The 15,073-nt window shown below is 45.5% G+C and overlaps 1 protein-coding gene across 1 annotated transcript in view; it reads left to right on the top strand.

Moving 5' to 3' along the window:
* SGPL1 (sphingosine-1-phosphate lyase 1) overlaps positions 1-15,073 on the top strand; it is a 92,300-nt gene that overhangs the window by 59,439 nt on the left and 17,788 nt on the right. The window contains exons 7-10 of the mRNA XM_040320495.1: positions 2,725-2,813; positions 13,653-13,761; positions 14,350-14,448; positions 14,662-14,808. Of these exons, the coding sequence (XP_040176429.1) occupies positions 2,725-2,813; positions 13,653-13,761; positions 14,350-14,448; positions 14,662-14,808 (444 nt within the window). The remainder of the gene's footprint in view (positions 1-2,724; positions 2,814-13,652; positions 13,762-14,349; positions 14,449-14,661; positions 14,809-15,073) is intronic.

The raw sequence follows: 15,073 nt of genomic DNA, 5'->3' as shown, positions 1-15,073 counted from the left end.
GCTGATGGGATGTGTTTTTTTATTTGTGCTCGCTTGAACGTGTTCATTCTGACTTGTGCTGAAACATGCTTCTGCATTACACTAAAACAGAAATCCAGGCAATCAAAAAAGAAGAAAATTAATTGCACATTAAAAAATAACATAACCAATGTAGTTCTTCCTGCAATATTCCACTTCAATCCAGAGATTTTCCCCATAATACACAATTTTCTGCAACTAGATAACTTCATTCTGATGGTTGTCATCATTCAACCTACTTCCTGTGAGCCCAAATTGGGGCCTGGGGGTTGGTTAGTGACAGAAGTTTTTTCATCTTAATGCATGGGATGCATCAAGGTAAAAAAAACACAAGTGGGTAAATCTGAAGACAAAAATCTAATGGTGTGTATGGGGCGGAAGTGACACATTTGTTGGGGACCATTGACACCAATACAGTACAGTGATGATCAGTACTGAAAAATATGCACAGTCACTGTACTAATTACATCGGCAGGGAATGGGGTTAACATTTGGGGCAATCAAATGTGTCCTTGATCATCAATGTGCTTTAAATCTTTTTGAAAAGTAGCCGAAATTTAGTGCTGTGTGTCTGCCTGTGGTTACAGCTGTCTGCTGCGGGTCATGAACAGCTGATTTTACTGAGCTGTCAGCAAACAGGAAGCATGTGGAGAGTCCTCTGTACAGCATAGATCTTTGTACAAACTCTCTTGTGCAATATGTTCTGATGAGAGCAACACACACACTTGCATATCTAGCTGCTCGCTTCACAATGTCCAATCAGCTGGCTTTTTACACATTTTGCAATGTGTAAGTCCTTTCGTAAAACCAGTGGCATATATATATATATATATATATATATATATATATATATATATATATATATATATATATATATATATATATATATATAATCTCTAAGGGCTGTGCAAATTAACTTTTAATTAATCTTAAATTTTTTTGATCGATTAAAATTCTTTTGATTAGTACTCACCTCTCTGCCGGCTTCTGGCCCTTCAGACGGTCATGGACACCGGCGGGGCTTGCCGTGACCATCTGAAAGGCTCCTTTGTTGTGCCTTCATATCTGCATGCCGGCGGGACCTTACTATCTGCCACACGCAATGGCTGTTACACTTCCCTCTATCACTTCCCTCTTATCACCCTGGGATTCTACAACCATCCACTGGGAGTTGTGATAGTTCCCTTCACGGGACATCTACATGCCGACGGACTGATGTTAACCTCTCCTCATCTGGATTCAGCAGTGGTATCATACACATTTTTATACCAGTATCATACTTGGCTACATGTTTTTATGACTGCTTTTGGTACCGTTTGGTATTACTCGCATCATTTTTAGTTTATGTAGCTACATCGATTTTATCTCCAGTGTAATATTTATTTGGTTATTTACTTGAAGACTATAACAGTTTTAATGCTATTCCCATCCAGCGCTGCCTTTGTGTGTTTTTTATATCCTGCTATCCATTTTTCCAGTGGTTGGAAGCTGCACTGGGAATCAGCCTGCAAGGAGATCAGCTAAAAGTAGTTGGATCTGTATGTGCGTTTATAATCGAAATTAGTCGATTAATCGATCAAAATTTTTCTGTTTGATCGTTTTTTTTTTTAATCAGTAACGGCCCTAATATATTCTGTTACTGATTACAATTTTCGTGTTCGATCTTTTTTTTTTTTTCATGAAATAATTTCGATTAATTAACGCACATACAGATCCAACTACTTTTAGCTGATCTCCTTGCAGGCTGATTCCCAGTGCAGCTACCAACCACTGGAAAAATGGATAGCAGGATACAAAAAACACACAAAGGCAGCGCTCGATGGGAATAGCATTAAAACTTTTATAGTCTTCAAGTAGGTAACAAAATAAATATTGCACTGGAGATAAAATCGATGTAGCTACATAAACTGTAAAAATGGTGGGAGTAATACCAAACGGTAGCAAAAGCAGTCATAAAAACATGTAGCTAAGTATGATACTGGTATAAAAATGTGTACAACGATGCCACTGCTGAATCCAGATGAGGCAGGGGGTTAACATCAGTCTGTCGGCATGTAGATGTCACCAGATCTCCGACGGAACTCCCTGAAGACCCGGAAGCCGACAGAGGTGAGTACCGATCAAAAAAAAATGAAGGAATAATCGAGGAATTAATCAATTTCCACAGCCCTTATATATATATATATATATTTTTTATTTAAACTGAAGCATGTGACCCTGTGTTATGAACTTAGTCATTTCTATGATCACTTACACAATTTGCAGTGTGCTTCAAAGCTGCATTCCATTCATGCACTGAGGTGCCTTTCAGAATGAATGACAGCACAACACACTAATGCAAGGATAATGTGTTGCCATAACACATAGGTGTGCAGTTGGTCTTTATTAATAATTAGACTGACTATTTTAATTATATGTTGACTATTTTAATTATATGTGGAGTCTATTAATACCCAGGTGTAATGCACAACATGAAATATGTTGGGTCTACTTAAACACATACAAGGTGGAGCTGGAATTTAGTAGATGAGAGTATTTCTTGTCTGTCAGTTCTTGCTGGTTGTTGTATAGAAATCCCTGACCTATGAAGGATAAGACCCACTTGTTTGTCAATGAAAGGGTGAGGAATGCTAGTCAGGCTAGTGGGGCAAGACCAGAGTTGTGTAACAGATTTGCACTCAATCGTTTTACTTTTCTGTTTTGCAGGTCACATCTGGAGGTACAGAAAGCATCTTAATGGCCTGTAAAGCATACAGAGACCTGGCATTTGAGAAGGGAATTAAATACCCAGAGATGTAAGATCTGTTGTCTGTTCATATTTAGCTGTTTGTTTTAAATACAGTGTGCATTGTCCTGAAACATCTAAAAATCACATAGATTTTAGGGATGATTTGCCTTCTAAAAAAGGTGCAGCATAGATTAGGCAAGGTCCTGGAAATGTCCCTTAGGCCCCTTTCACATGGACACCTCTGTGAAGCAGGATCTGCTTGCTCAATGGGGAATCTCTCTGTTGATCCCCACTGAGCAGGGGGATGACAGGTCAGTGTCCGCTGTGCAGAACGGACACGGACACAACCCTCTCTCCTCCTCTGGGGCAATCATTCAAAAATATAAAGTAAAATACCGTATTTATTGGGGTATAGCGCGCTCCCGCGTATAGCGCGCACCCCTAAAGTTGGCCAGAAATTCCTGTGGAAAAATAGATTTTGTACTTACAGTTTTGGTGTCTTGCGCGGCGACCTCGTCGGGTCCGGCGTCCGTCTGCGGCTTCGGGTGTCCTCTTCGTCGGGTCCGGCGTCCTTCTGCAGCGTCCTCCTTTCCCGCGCCGAGTTTGAATACTGCGCCGGCATATACTGAGCGCAGTACACTCGGGCAGGCTCGGCTACTGTCGCGCTCACATTCTGTACGTCCAGGACGTGAGCGCGGAAGGAGCCGAGACTGCCCGACTATACACGAGTGTACTGTGCTCGGTATATGTCGGCACAGTATTCAAACTCGGCGCGGGTATCGGCGTATATCGCGCACCCACGATTTTGCCCTGACTTTCAGGGCAAAAAAGTGCGCAATATACGCCGGTAAATGACAAAAATAAAATTGAAGCGATGCGTCCATCGATGGTCGCGCACAGAAGCGAACGTATGCGCAAGTCCTGCCCACATATGTAAACTGTTCAAACCACACACATGAGGTATCACCATGATCGTTGGAGCGAGTGCAATAATTCAAGACCTCCTCTTAACAGGAGGAGGTCCATTTGTGGATAATGGCTCTCACCGTGAATTATTGGCGTTCCAAAACCTTAGAAATGGCTTTGTAACTCTTTCCAGACTGATAAATCTCAATTACTTTGTTTCTCATCAGTTCTGGAATTTCTTTACCCGCCCCCACTTCCGGCTAAGTTCGCCGCAGTTAGGGCTCTTTCACACGGAGCGGATCCGTATTGATCCGCCCCGTGTGTGTCCGTCTACTTAGCGGGGATCATCTGTAAATCCCCGCTGAGCTGTCGGCAGACAGGGCGGTCTTTCCTCCGCTCTCCCCTATGGGGAATCGGATGAATATGGACCGTGTGTCCGTATTCATCCGATCCGTTCCGCCAGACGGAAGAAAAATAGGGTTTTCTTCCGTCTGAAAAAGCGGATCTTTGCGGAGGCGGATCTTTACGGACGTTAGCGGATGCATCATCCGCTAACGTCTGCAATCCCATAGGGAAGCATTACAAGTCCGTAAACGGACTTGTAAAAAATGGACCGTTCGTCCGCCCGTGTGAAAGGGCCCTTAGGTTCCTCCTTCCCACGTGGCCTGGTCATTCACAAAGCACAGTGCACTTCGTGCATGCTCAGTAGGGAACCGTCTGTGAAACCGCAAGCCGATATGGCGGCAGCAGCATTGAAAAAACGGCTTGGGTGAGGACACCACTGGATTCGTAGACAGGTAAGTGTCCTAATACTAAAAGCCAGCAGCTAAAGTATTTGTAGCTGCTGACCGTAATCAGGATGTGGAAATTTACCTTGGCTTTCCAAAAAATGTGGCTGATCAGTTATGATTTAGGAGGAGGGGTGGCATATTTTCTCTTTCGTTCATAGACGGACACAGCTGTGTCCGTCTATGAACGCAGAGAAATGGATTTTACGGTGAGTACAAAAATCCTATTTTTTTACCTAGGGTCTGGCTTTTTTCCTTTTTTAATAAATGAAATCATCATTTCAAAACTGCATGTTGAATTTACTCAGGTTATCTTTGTGTAATATTAAAACGTGTTTAATGATCTGAATCATTTAAGTGTGACAAATATGCAAACAAAATCAGGAAGGGGGCAAATACTTTTCCACAGCACTGTATGTATGTATGTGTCTGCAGTGTTATTTTGGCAGCAAATTTCGATTTAGTTTTAGTCTTCGTTTTAGGACTAAAATGGCATTTTAGGTTTAGTCCCATTTTAGTCTTCTGCAATTGTTTTTTTTAAATTGTTTTTATTAAGTTTCTGAACAATACATCAACACGACAGAAGACAGTACAAACATATACAGCTCATATGCATTGAACATGAATCAATATATACGTTGTTACATGGTGTTACATAGTGCTTCCTGAAAGGTGGAGGTTTACAACCATGGATCAATGAGAACAGGGACAGGGGGAGCCAAAATGCTCCCCCCCCCCCCCTAGCGGCGTGCTCCCTCGGCGCTCCGGCCAACCAAAAAGAAAAGAAAAAATAAAAATAAGAAGGAAACAAATTATTCTCTATGCCCTCACGGCCAACATGTCATCTATTACAGGTGTTCACCCCGCAGTTTCATCTTCTGCTAGCCAGGCTCGCCATATTTTGTCGTATTTCTGCGGGCAACCCCGATTTACATATGTATCTTTATACAAGGGAAGGCTGGCATTCACCAGGCCCCTCCACTGCATCAGGGAGGGTGAAGTAGGCTTCTTCCAATGCATGGCAATGTTTTTGCGTGCATAAAAAAGTAGTAGACTCACTAACGTGCGTTTGGCAGAGGATTGGACTACGTTCTCGACAACACCCAGGACACACACCTCCATTGCCAGTGGCAGCTGGACTGCCGCAACTTTGTTAACCATTTTCAGCACTTTTTCCCAATATTGTTTTATCACAGGGCACCTCCAAAAAATGTGTGGGAAATCGCCCGGAGAGGCACTACACCTCCAACACTCGGGGGAGTGTGCCGGGTTCATTTTGTGGAGTCTATGTGCGGTAAAGTATGCTCTGTGGACTATTTTGAACTGCACCAACCTGTCTCGAATGGAGACCAAGGTGCGGAAGGGAAGATCCCACACATCATCCCAGTCATCTGTGTCCAACGTAGGAATGTCGCGCTGCCATCTGGACCGAAGCCCCTCCAGAGGAGGGAGAGACACAAAAATTAGGTAGGAGTATAGATGTGAGGTAGGTTTCGTGTCACAACAAAACCGAAGTGTTCTCTCCAACTCCGACTGGGCCACGATACAGGACGACAGCGGGAACTGCGCCGAAAAGGCATGTGCCACCTGGTGGTACCTGAAGAGGTAGTGTCGGGGCAGGTTAAACGTGGACTCAAGCTCGTGAAAGGATAGTAGTTTATTTTGCGAGACTATATGTGAAATCAATTTAACGCCGCGCTTCGACCATGCTACCGGATCCGGGAGCCTGTAGAAGTGCGCTAGGGTTGGGTTTCCCCAAATAGGTTAACGTCTGTGGACCTACGGGGCATGAAACCGGTCTGGTCTGAGTCAATCACCGTGGGCAGCATAGGGTACAGTCTAAGGGCAAGCAGTTTAGTCAAGATCTTGAAATCAGTATTGAGTAGGGCAATAGGTCTGTAAGAGGCGCATGAAGTTGGGTCCTTGGGGGGCTTGTATATCAACGTCAAGTGGGCATGGTACATGGAAGCTGGGAGACTGCCGTCCGTCAGGGATGATGTATAAAGTTGGGCTAGCAGAGGGGCCAAGAGGCCCGCGTGTGCCCGGTAGAAATCAAGCGGGAGTCCATCCGGCCCAGGCGCTTTGCCCGGAGGGAAGGATTGGATGGCCCTTTGCACCTCTAGGACTGTAAACGGTTGAGTCAATGCCTCCCTTTCTCCGTCGGATAACCAGCCTAACGCCAAGGAGTCCATCAGAGTGGTTATAGTCTCAGGTCGGAAGTCCGCGGGAAGTCCCGAGGAGTACAGCGCCTTATAGAAGTCACTAAATGTCTGGAGGATTTCCTGGGGAGAGGACACCGTATCACGCCCAGCCGTCCGAAGGAGAGAAATTGTGGTGAGAGGGTGGTCATGCTGGGCCATCAAGGCCAACAGGCGGCCATTCCGGTCCCCCTGCTCAAAGGCACGTTGTCTGCTCTTGTGAATCTCCAGGCGAGTCGCCTCTGCCATGTGGAGATGTAGGTCCCGTTGGGCTGCCATCATCCGATCAAAATGATCCGAGGTGGGGTCTATATTGTACCTGTCAGTGTTGTCGACAATCAGTTGCTCCAATTCCCGGGTCTGAGCCGAGTGTTTTTCTTTATCGTTACATCACGGGACACAGAGCGGCATTCATTACTATATGGGTTATATGGAGTACCTTCAGGTGTAGACACTGGCAATCTTCAAACAGGAAATGCCCCTCCCTATATAACCCCCTCCCATAGGAGGAGTACCTCAGTTTTTACGCCAGTGTCTTAGGTGTTAGTCATGGTTTAGCTTGCCTCCGCATCCTTGGGATTAGGTGAGCTACCGGTTCTGTCCAAAAAAGCCTGAGCGCTAAAGTGGTCAGTAACCGGACCCCAAACCCTTGGGGTATAGCCCATAATGCTTTCTTTTTAAGAGAGCTGGACCCTGGGCCCAGAACTTAGAAAACCTTTGGGCGCCTAATGTTTTCTGTTTGCCAGGGTGCTGTATGGGTCCAGGACAGTGGATCCTTCATGGAAGAAGAAGGTTCCCAGGGCCTGAAGGTCTAGACATCCCCACGGAGATGGGGGAAGATTGGGCCTCTTGCTTTGCAAAGTCCTGCGGCATGGAGCAGGTAAGTAAGGGGAAAACTTGCGGAACTTGGCTCTTAGCAAGTTTTTTCTGGGAGGTCACAGGGGACATGCCTAAAAGTTATGCATTGCATCTGGCAAACCAGTCACATATCATGAAGATAGGATGGCTCTATATGTTGTTATTCCCCTTAAAAAAGTGACCTCCCTGGTAGTATTGGAAAAGCTGTGAGTGGGGCCTTTTGTGTACAATGTATGTGTGTGTCAGAGAGCTATGCTTACCTGCAAGCCTCCAGGCGATGCTCTATCCAGTCCTCTTCCTCATGCCTGCAAGGCAGGCAGAACGCTGTCCTCCTCGTGTGTTCCAGGCCTGCGGCTGCAGGAACAGAGAGGCCCTTCCTCCCATACACCCCCCCCGTCGGCGGGCACGCGCGCGGCGCGCGTGCACGTGTTTATAGGCGCATTTGGCGCCGTTTTAGCTGGGGGGGAAGGGCGGGTCAGTGTTTTAAGGAAGGGGCGGCCCTTCCTTGGATACCACAGCTCATTCAATACTATGGTTTGAGGGAGGAAGGACTGGAGTGAAGCACGGGGCGCTGAGGACACACAGTGGCCAGAAAGAATACTACAGTCTTCAGAAGATTGTGGTTTAGCCTAGGAATAGGCTGTTTTTTCTTTTCCATCTCATAGTCTTTTCTTTGGCAATACTACTCAGGGGGATAGAATGTTTTTTCTTGCCTAGATTGAAAAAAAAAAAAAAAAAAAAAAAAAAAAAAGGAAAAGAAGTTTTTTTTTTTTCTTTTGAAAAAAAAAAAAAAAAAAGTGTCATCTGGGGAAGAGGAAACATTTTTTATTCCCCAAACAGGTGTTTGGGCATTTAACTATTTATAAGTCCCAGGTACCAATAAGTAGCAGGTGTACCTCGGTATTGTACCATGGCATCAAAGAACAAATCAGAGGGTACAAAAGGTGGGGATTCCCCCACAGGGTCTGAGGTCTCGGATAGAGCTATGCCGCTGCTTTCCCCACTGGGAGCCGTTGGGCCATCGGGATCGGGGGCTGGAGCTGACGCGAGTCAACCCAATCCTAAGATGGTCACGGAGGAGGTGTTACTTACCTCTTTAAATGAGATGCAGAAAAGCATGGGAAAGATGATAGCCGCAGCTATGCGGGGTAGTAAGCGGAATAGATCTCCGTCACCCGTGCGCGGACCCTCGGAAGAGGAGGTCCTTTCCTCTGGGGAATTGGACGACCTCTTGGACAAGGACCAAGTAGGTTCAGGGATCGATGATCCGGATACAGAGGAGTCTGAGGCAGTCTCCCTGAGGGAGAGCTGGTGGATTCAAGACTTGACGGACTTGGTCCATAAGGCATTCAACCTGCCTATACCAGATCTCCAGGTATCGACGGTTTCAGCTTTGGGCTCACTGAGGGCGCCTCAAAGCAGGGCGGTGTTTCCGATCCATCCTCTATTGGAGGGAGTCTTGTTCCAAGATTGGAACAAACCAGACAAGGTTTTCTTACCACCTAAGAAATTTTCTGTCTTGTATCCTATGGAAGAAAAGTTTTCCAAGAGATGGGCTTCTCCTGCAGTAGACGCAGCCATCTCATGTGTTAACAAATCGTTAACATGCCCTGTAGAAAACATACAGGTTTTCAAGGATCCAGTTGATAAACGCTTGGAAGCACTACTTAAAAACTCCTTCACTGCTGCAGGGGCAGTAGTACAGCCAGCCGTGGCTGCGATTGGAGTCGCTCAAGCTTTATCGGATCAATTTAAGCAAATGCTTGAACTTATTCCTGCCGAGCAGGCAGAAGAATTTTCGGATGTCCCTAAGGCCATTTGTTTTACGGTAGACGCTATCAAGGATTCTATCCAGCAAGCGTCACGTTTATCGTTATCCCTTATCCATATGAGAAGACTCTTATGGTTAAAAAGCTGGGAGGCTGAGCCCCCATGCAAGAAGCTCCTGGTAGGGTTCCCCTTCCATGGAGGTCGGCTCTTCGGAGAAGACCTAGATAAATACATTCAGACCATTTCAAACGGCAAGAGTACTCTCTTGCCAACTAAGAAGAAGGTTCAGGGGCCTGCGTTTAAACGACAGTCCTCCCCTGGACAGGGGCCCTCTAATGCCAAGCAGTATCGACGGCCCCCTGCAAGAACAAACTTCGGCTTCAACAGCAGATCACAAAGACAGGCTGTTAGAGGCAAGAGGCAGTGGTTTCGCAAACCAGCAAAACCAGCCCCCAAGTCTACCTTATGAAGGGGCGCCCCCACCCACGAAGGTGGGGGGAAGGCTGCGACTCTTTTCGGAGATTTGGGAAGCCAGCATTCCCGACGAGTGGGTACGGTCTTCCGTGGCCACAGGCTACAAGCTAGAGTTCCTAAGGTTTCCTCCTCCTCATTTCCAGGAGTCGAGGATTCCAAACGATCTGGAGAAAGGAGCCGCATTAAGATCGGCTCTAGATCATCTACTTTCCCAGGAAGTAATAGTAGAGGTACCAGTCCTGGAACAGGGACTGGGTTTCTACTCCAACCTATTCATCATCCCAAAGCCCAATGGAGATGTCAGGCCAATTTTGGACCTAAAGATGGTAAATGCATACTTAAAAGTCCGCTCATTTCGGATGGAATCCGTGCGGTCAGCAGCTGCCACACTCCAAAAGGACGACTTCATGGCGTCCATAGACATAAAGGATGCCTACCTTCATGTTCCAATTTATCAGCCACATCAAAGATATCTACGCTTTATGGTGGCTTCGCGTCATTTCCAATTCGTGGCGCTTCCCTTCGGGTTGGCTACGGCCCCCCGCGTGTTCACGAAGGTTCTAGCTCCAATCCTAGCCAAGCTAAGGATTCAAGGGGTCACGATCCTAGCATACCTGGACGACCTCCTAGTCATAGACCACTCGTCTCCCGGCTTGGAGCGAGCAGTGGCCCTCACGGTCCAATACCTCGAGAGGTTCGGCTGGGTCCTAAACCGGGAAAAGTCAGCATTCCAGCCCACAAGGCAATTGGAATATCTCGGCATGAGATTAGACACAGAACAACAAAGAGTGTTCCTACCTCTGAGGAAGGTCGAAGCCATCAAGGTGTTAATCCTACTGGTTCTAAGCAAGAAAGAACCGACTATTCGCCTATGTATGAGACTACTAGGCAAGATGGTGGCTACCTTCGAGGCGGTGCCATACGCCCAGAGCCACACTCGCATCCTGCAGGCAGCCATCCTGTCAGCATGGAGCAGAAGGCCACAGGCCTTGGATATCCCGTTGCCACTCTCATCAAGAATCCGGCAAAGTCTGTGTTGGTGGTTAGACCCTCAGAACCTACTGAAGGGAAGGTCTTTCAGCCCAGTGGCTTGGAAGATAGTGACCACAGACGCCAGCCTGACGGGCTGGGGAGCAATTGTGGAGGGTTCCACTCGCCAAGGTATTTGGGCAAAGCCAGAGAAGCTGTTACCCATCAACATCTTGGAGCTCAGAGCTGTTCGACTAGCCCTCAGGGCTTGGACGTCGAAATTGCAGGGGTTCCCGGTGAGAATTCAATCAGACAATGCCACGGCAGTGGCATACATAAATCACCAAGGGGGAACCAGGAGTCAGGCCGCTCAGAGAGAAGTGAGCTTGATTCTCCTATGGGCAGAGGCTCATGTGCCCTGCATATCGGCAATATACATTCCCGGAGTGGACAACTTTCAGGCGGACTTCTTAAGCCGCCAGACTCTATGGCCGGGGGAATGGTCTCTGCATCCACAGGTCTTTCAAGCACTCTGCCAAAGATGGGGAGTGCCGGACGTGGATATCATGGCATCGAGACTCAACAAGAAGCTAGACAGGTTCATGTCCCGGTCAAGGGATCTGATGGCCTGCGGAACCGATGCTCTGGTTTGCCCTTGGCATCAGTTCAAACTTCTTTATGCGTTTCCCCCGCTCCAGTTACTACCCCGCCTGCTGCGCAGGATCAGGGTGGAGCGCATACCAGTCATCCTGGTAGCTCCAGCATGGCCCAGAAGGGCATGGTACTCACTAATCCTAAGGATGGTAGTGGGAAACCCTTGGACTCTGCCTCTAAGGCCAGACCTGCTATCGCAAGGTCCGATCCTCCACCCTGCCTTACGGCATCTAAATTTGACGGCCTGGAAGCTGAATCCTTGATTCTCAGGGGTAGAGGTCTGTCTCAGAAGGTAATCTCTACCCTAATCAGAGCCAGGAAACCGGTCTCTAGGGTGATTTATCACAGGGTCTGGAAGGCCTATGTAGGCTGGTGTGAGTCCAAGCTATGGCTTCCTCGCAAATTCACCATTGATAGAGTATTAAGTTTTCTCCAGCTAGGAGTGGATAAAGGATTGGCATTAAGCACAATCAAAGGACAGATTTCTGCTCTGTCAGTGTGGTTTCAGCGGCCGCTGGCCACCCACTCGCTGGTTAAGACCTTCCTTCAAGGGGTCTTACGTATTAAACCTCCAGTTAAATCCCCGCTTTGTCCGTGGGATTTAAATCTTGTCCTGTCAAGTTTACAGAAACAACCGTTTGAGCCGTTGGCTGAAGTTCCTTTGGTTCTACTGACAAGGAAGTTGGTATTTTTGGTTGCCATAGTTTCCGCAAGAAGAGTTTCGGAACTGGCAGCCTTATCCTGTAAGGAACCATATCTTATATTTCATAAGGACAAGGTCGTTCTCCGCCCTCATCCTTCCTTCCTACCGAAGGTCATATCCAGTTTTCATTTGAACCAGGATTTGGTATTACCATCCTTCTTCCCTAAACCTACTTCCAGAAAGGAAGGGTTGCTGCATACCTTGGATATTGTCAGGGCCATGAAGGCCTATCTTAAAGCTACAGAGAAGATCCGAAAAACAGATGTGCTGTTTATTCTACCGGATGGGCCCAAGAAGGGGCAGGCAGCTGCAAAGTCCACCATTTCTAGGTGGATCAAGCAATTAATCACTCAGGCCTACGGCTTGAAAGGGTTGCCTCCTCCAGTATCATTAAAGGCTCATTCTACTAGAGCCATGGGCGCCTCCTGGGCAGCACACCACCAGATCTCTATGGCTCAAGTTTGCAAGGCGGCAACCTGGTCTTCTGTCCACACATTCACAAAATTCTACAAGTTGGACGTAAGAAGGAATACTGATACTGCCTTCGGGCAGGCAGTGCTGCAAGCTGCAGTTTGAGACCCTCGGATCCCGGGGGCTCCTCTTTTTTTGAGTTAAATTTAAAATTTAAGATTATTTTTCTCAAATAAGTTGGATTTATTATGATTTGAGTATATCTCTAAATTAAATCCTTTTGTCTTGGAGATGTTCTCCCTCCCCTCATTGTAAGCATTGCTTTGGGACATCCCATATAGTAATGAATGCCGCTCTGTGTCCCGTGATGTAACGATAAAGAAAAAGAGATTTTTAATACAGCTTACCTGTAAAATCTTTTTCTTGGAGTACATCACGGGACACAGAGCTCCCACCCCTCTTTTTGAGGACCATTTTGGGAGGCATACTGCTTGCTACAAAACTGAGGTACTCCTCCTATGGGAGGGGGTTATATAGGGAGGGGCATTTCCTGTTTGAAGATTGCCAGTGTCTACACCTGAAGGTACTCCATATAACCCATATAGTAATGAATGCCGCTCTGTGTCCCGTGATGTACTCCAAGAAAAAGATTTTACAGGTAAGCTGTATTAAAAATCTCTTTTTTCTTGACACTAGTTATGGAGGAGATGTATTGCCCTCTAGAGTAAGCCTTGAACGCGTCCCATACAACCTCCGGGGAGGCAGTACCCATGTTCCGTTCCCAAAATTCAGACTTTTGCAATTGTTTTTAGTCAACTAAATCTCCAGTAGATTTTAGTTGACTAAAATGTCCTACGTTTTAGTCGACAAAAATCGAGTGGGTGTAATTAAATTGTAATGCATTATTTAACATTTCTCTACAATTTCCAAACTCATTATAAACTGCTGGAGTGAAGAATCGAATATGTTCTTATTTGTGGTATTGGGTTAGAAACATTTTGAAGTCAAATTTCAATTTAGTTTTAAAATGCTTTTTTAGTTTTAGTCGTATTTTAGTAGACTAAAATAATATTCATTTAGTCGACTAAAATGTTTTAGTCAACTAAATTAACACTGTGTGGCTATATACTGTAAGTTGAACTCCTGTCATTTTACTTATGTTTTTGGCTTTATAGCGTCGCCCCTGTAACTGCCCACGCAGCGTTTGACAAAGCAGCTAATTATTTTGGAATGAAGATGGTGCACATTCCCTTGGATAAAAAAACAATGAAAGTGGATGTGAAGGTAATTATTGTGTCTTTTGAAGTTATATATTCTGCAATGATTGGAGGTATGTAGGTTTTGTGTTTGTGTTTTTTTTTTTCTACGGGCCAATTTATTTTGTTTAAATTGGAAATGCCATCTCTCTCTGAACATAAAGAGAACCAGTCGCCACCATTTGAAAGGACAGGCTGCATATGTAAGCACATGTAGATTTATCATTACAATGTAAATGCAGAAACAAGATTTTTAGAACATCAGCAAACATTACTAAGATTGTCGACATCAATCTGCCTGTCTGACATATTTATCAAAAAAAATAAAAAATAGTAGTAAAAGTAGGCATTACCTGTACAAGTGTTTTTCCTGCGTTACAGAGAAGACCAAAAGCTCTTGTCCTATGCATTGTGGAGATGGCACTACCTCCTTCAGCTATTGCATCCGTGCCACAATAAAACAATTTGTAAACAGTTAATACATTCTTTTCTAAAGTTACTTTTTTATGGTGGTGAAGATGGGCAGAGAGAGAAGTTGCACGTTTATGAAAACTTTTTTTTTTTTTTTTTAAGTCTTGCAATGTTAAGTTTGCTTATATTCTCTTTATTTTAACAGGCCATGAGAAGAGCGATTTCAAAGAACACAGCCATGTTGGTTTGTTCAACCCCACAGTTCCCTCATGGCATTATTGACCCAGTAGAAGAAGTCGCCAAGGTAAGCAAGGCTTTGTAAGAGGGCACTGAGCCAGAAATTTACTGAAATTCCTGGTTCGAGTTGGGTAATAAATTGCAGAGCATTCAAGACTTGCTACATCATCCCTCACTGTATTATGTCTACTGCAATATGTAATAAGTACATTACAGTCATTTCATTAAAAAAAAAAACACTGCTTAATTGGACAAATGCCTTTTTTTTTTTTCTTAATAGCTGGCTCTAAAATACAATATCCCGTTTCATGTGGATGCCTGCTTGGGTGGTTTCCTGATTGTGTTTATGGAGAAAGCCGGATTCTCCCTTCCACTATTCGACTTCAGAGTGAAAGGAGTGACCAGCATCTCAGCAGATACCCACAAGGTAAACCCCGGGGTGGGGTGTTGTGCCAATATATATTTATATAGTCCTATCTGTGTTACACAGTCAGGTCCATAAATATTGGGACATGGACACAATTCTAATCTTTTTGGCTCTATACACCACCACCATGGATTTGAAATGAAACGAATAAGATGTGCTATAACTGCAGACTTTTTATCACCTATTTACTCCTTGTTGTCATCCTGGGTTCAGTTCTCATCCACACTATCCCCTTGGGGCATCTCTTTTCCATAACTGCAGACTT

This window comes from Rana temporaria, chromosome 8 (genome assembly GCF_905171775.1).
Source record: "Rana temporaria chromosome 8, aRanTem1.1, whole genome shotgun sequence".
Lineage (NCBI taxonomy): Eukaryota > Metazoa > Chordata > Amphibia > Anura > Ranidae > Rana > Rana temporaria.
This window is presented reverse-complemented; position numbering and strand designations above follow the sequence as displayed.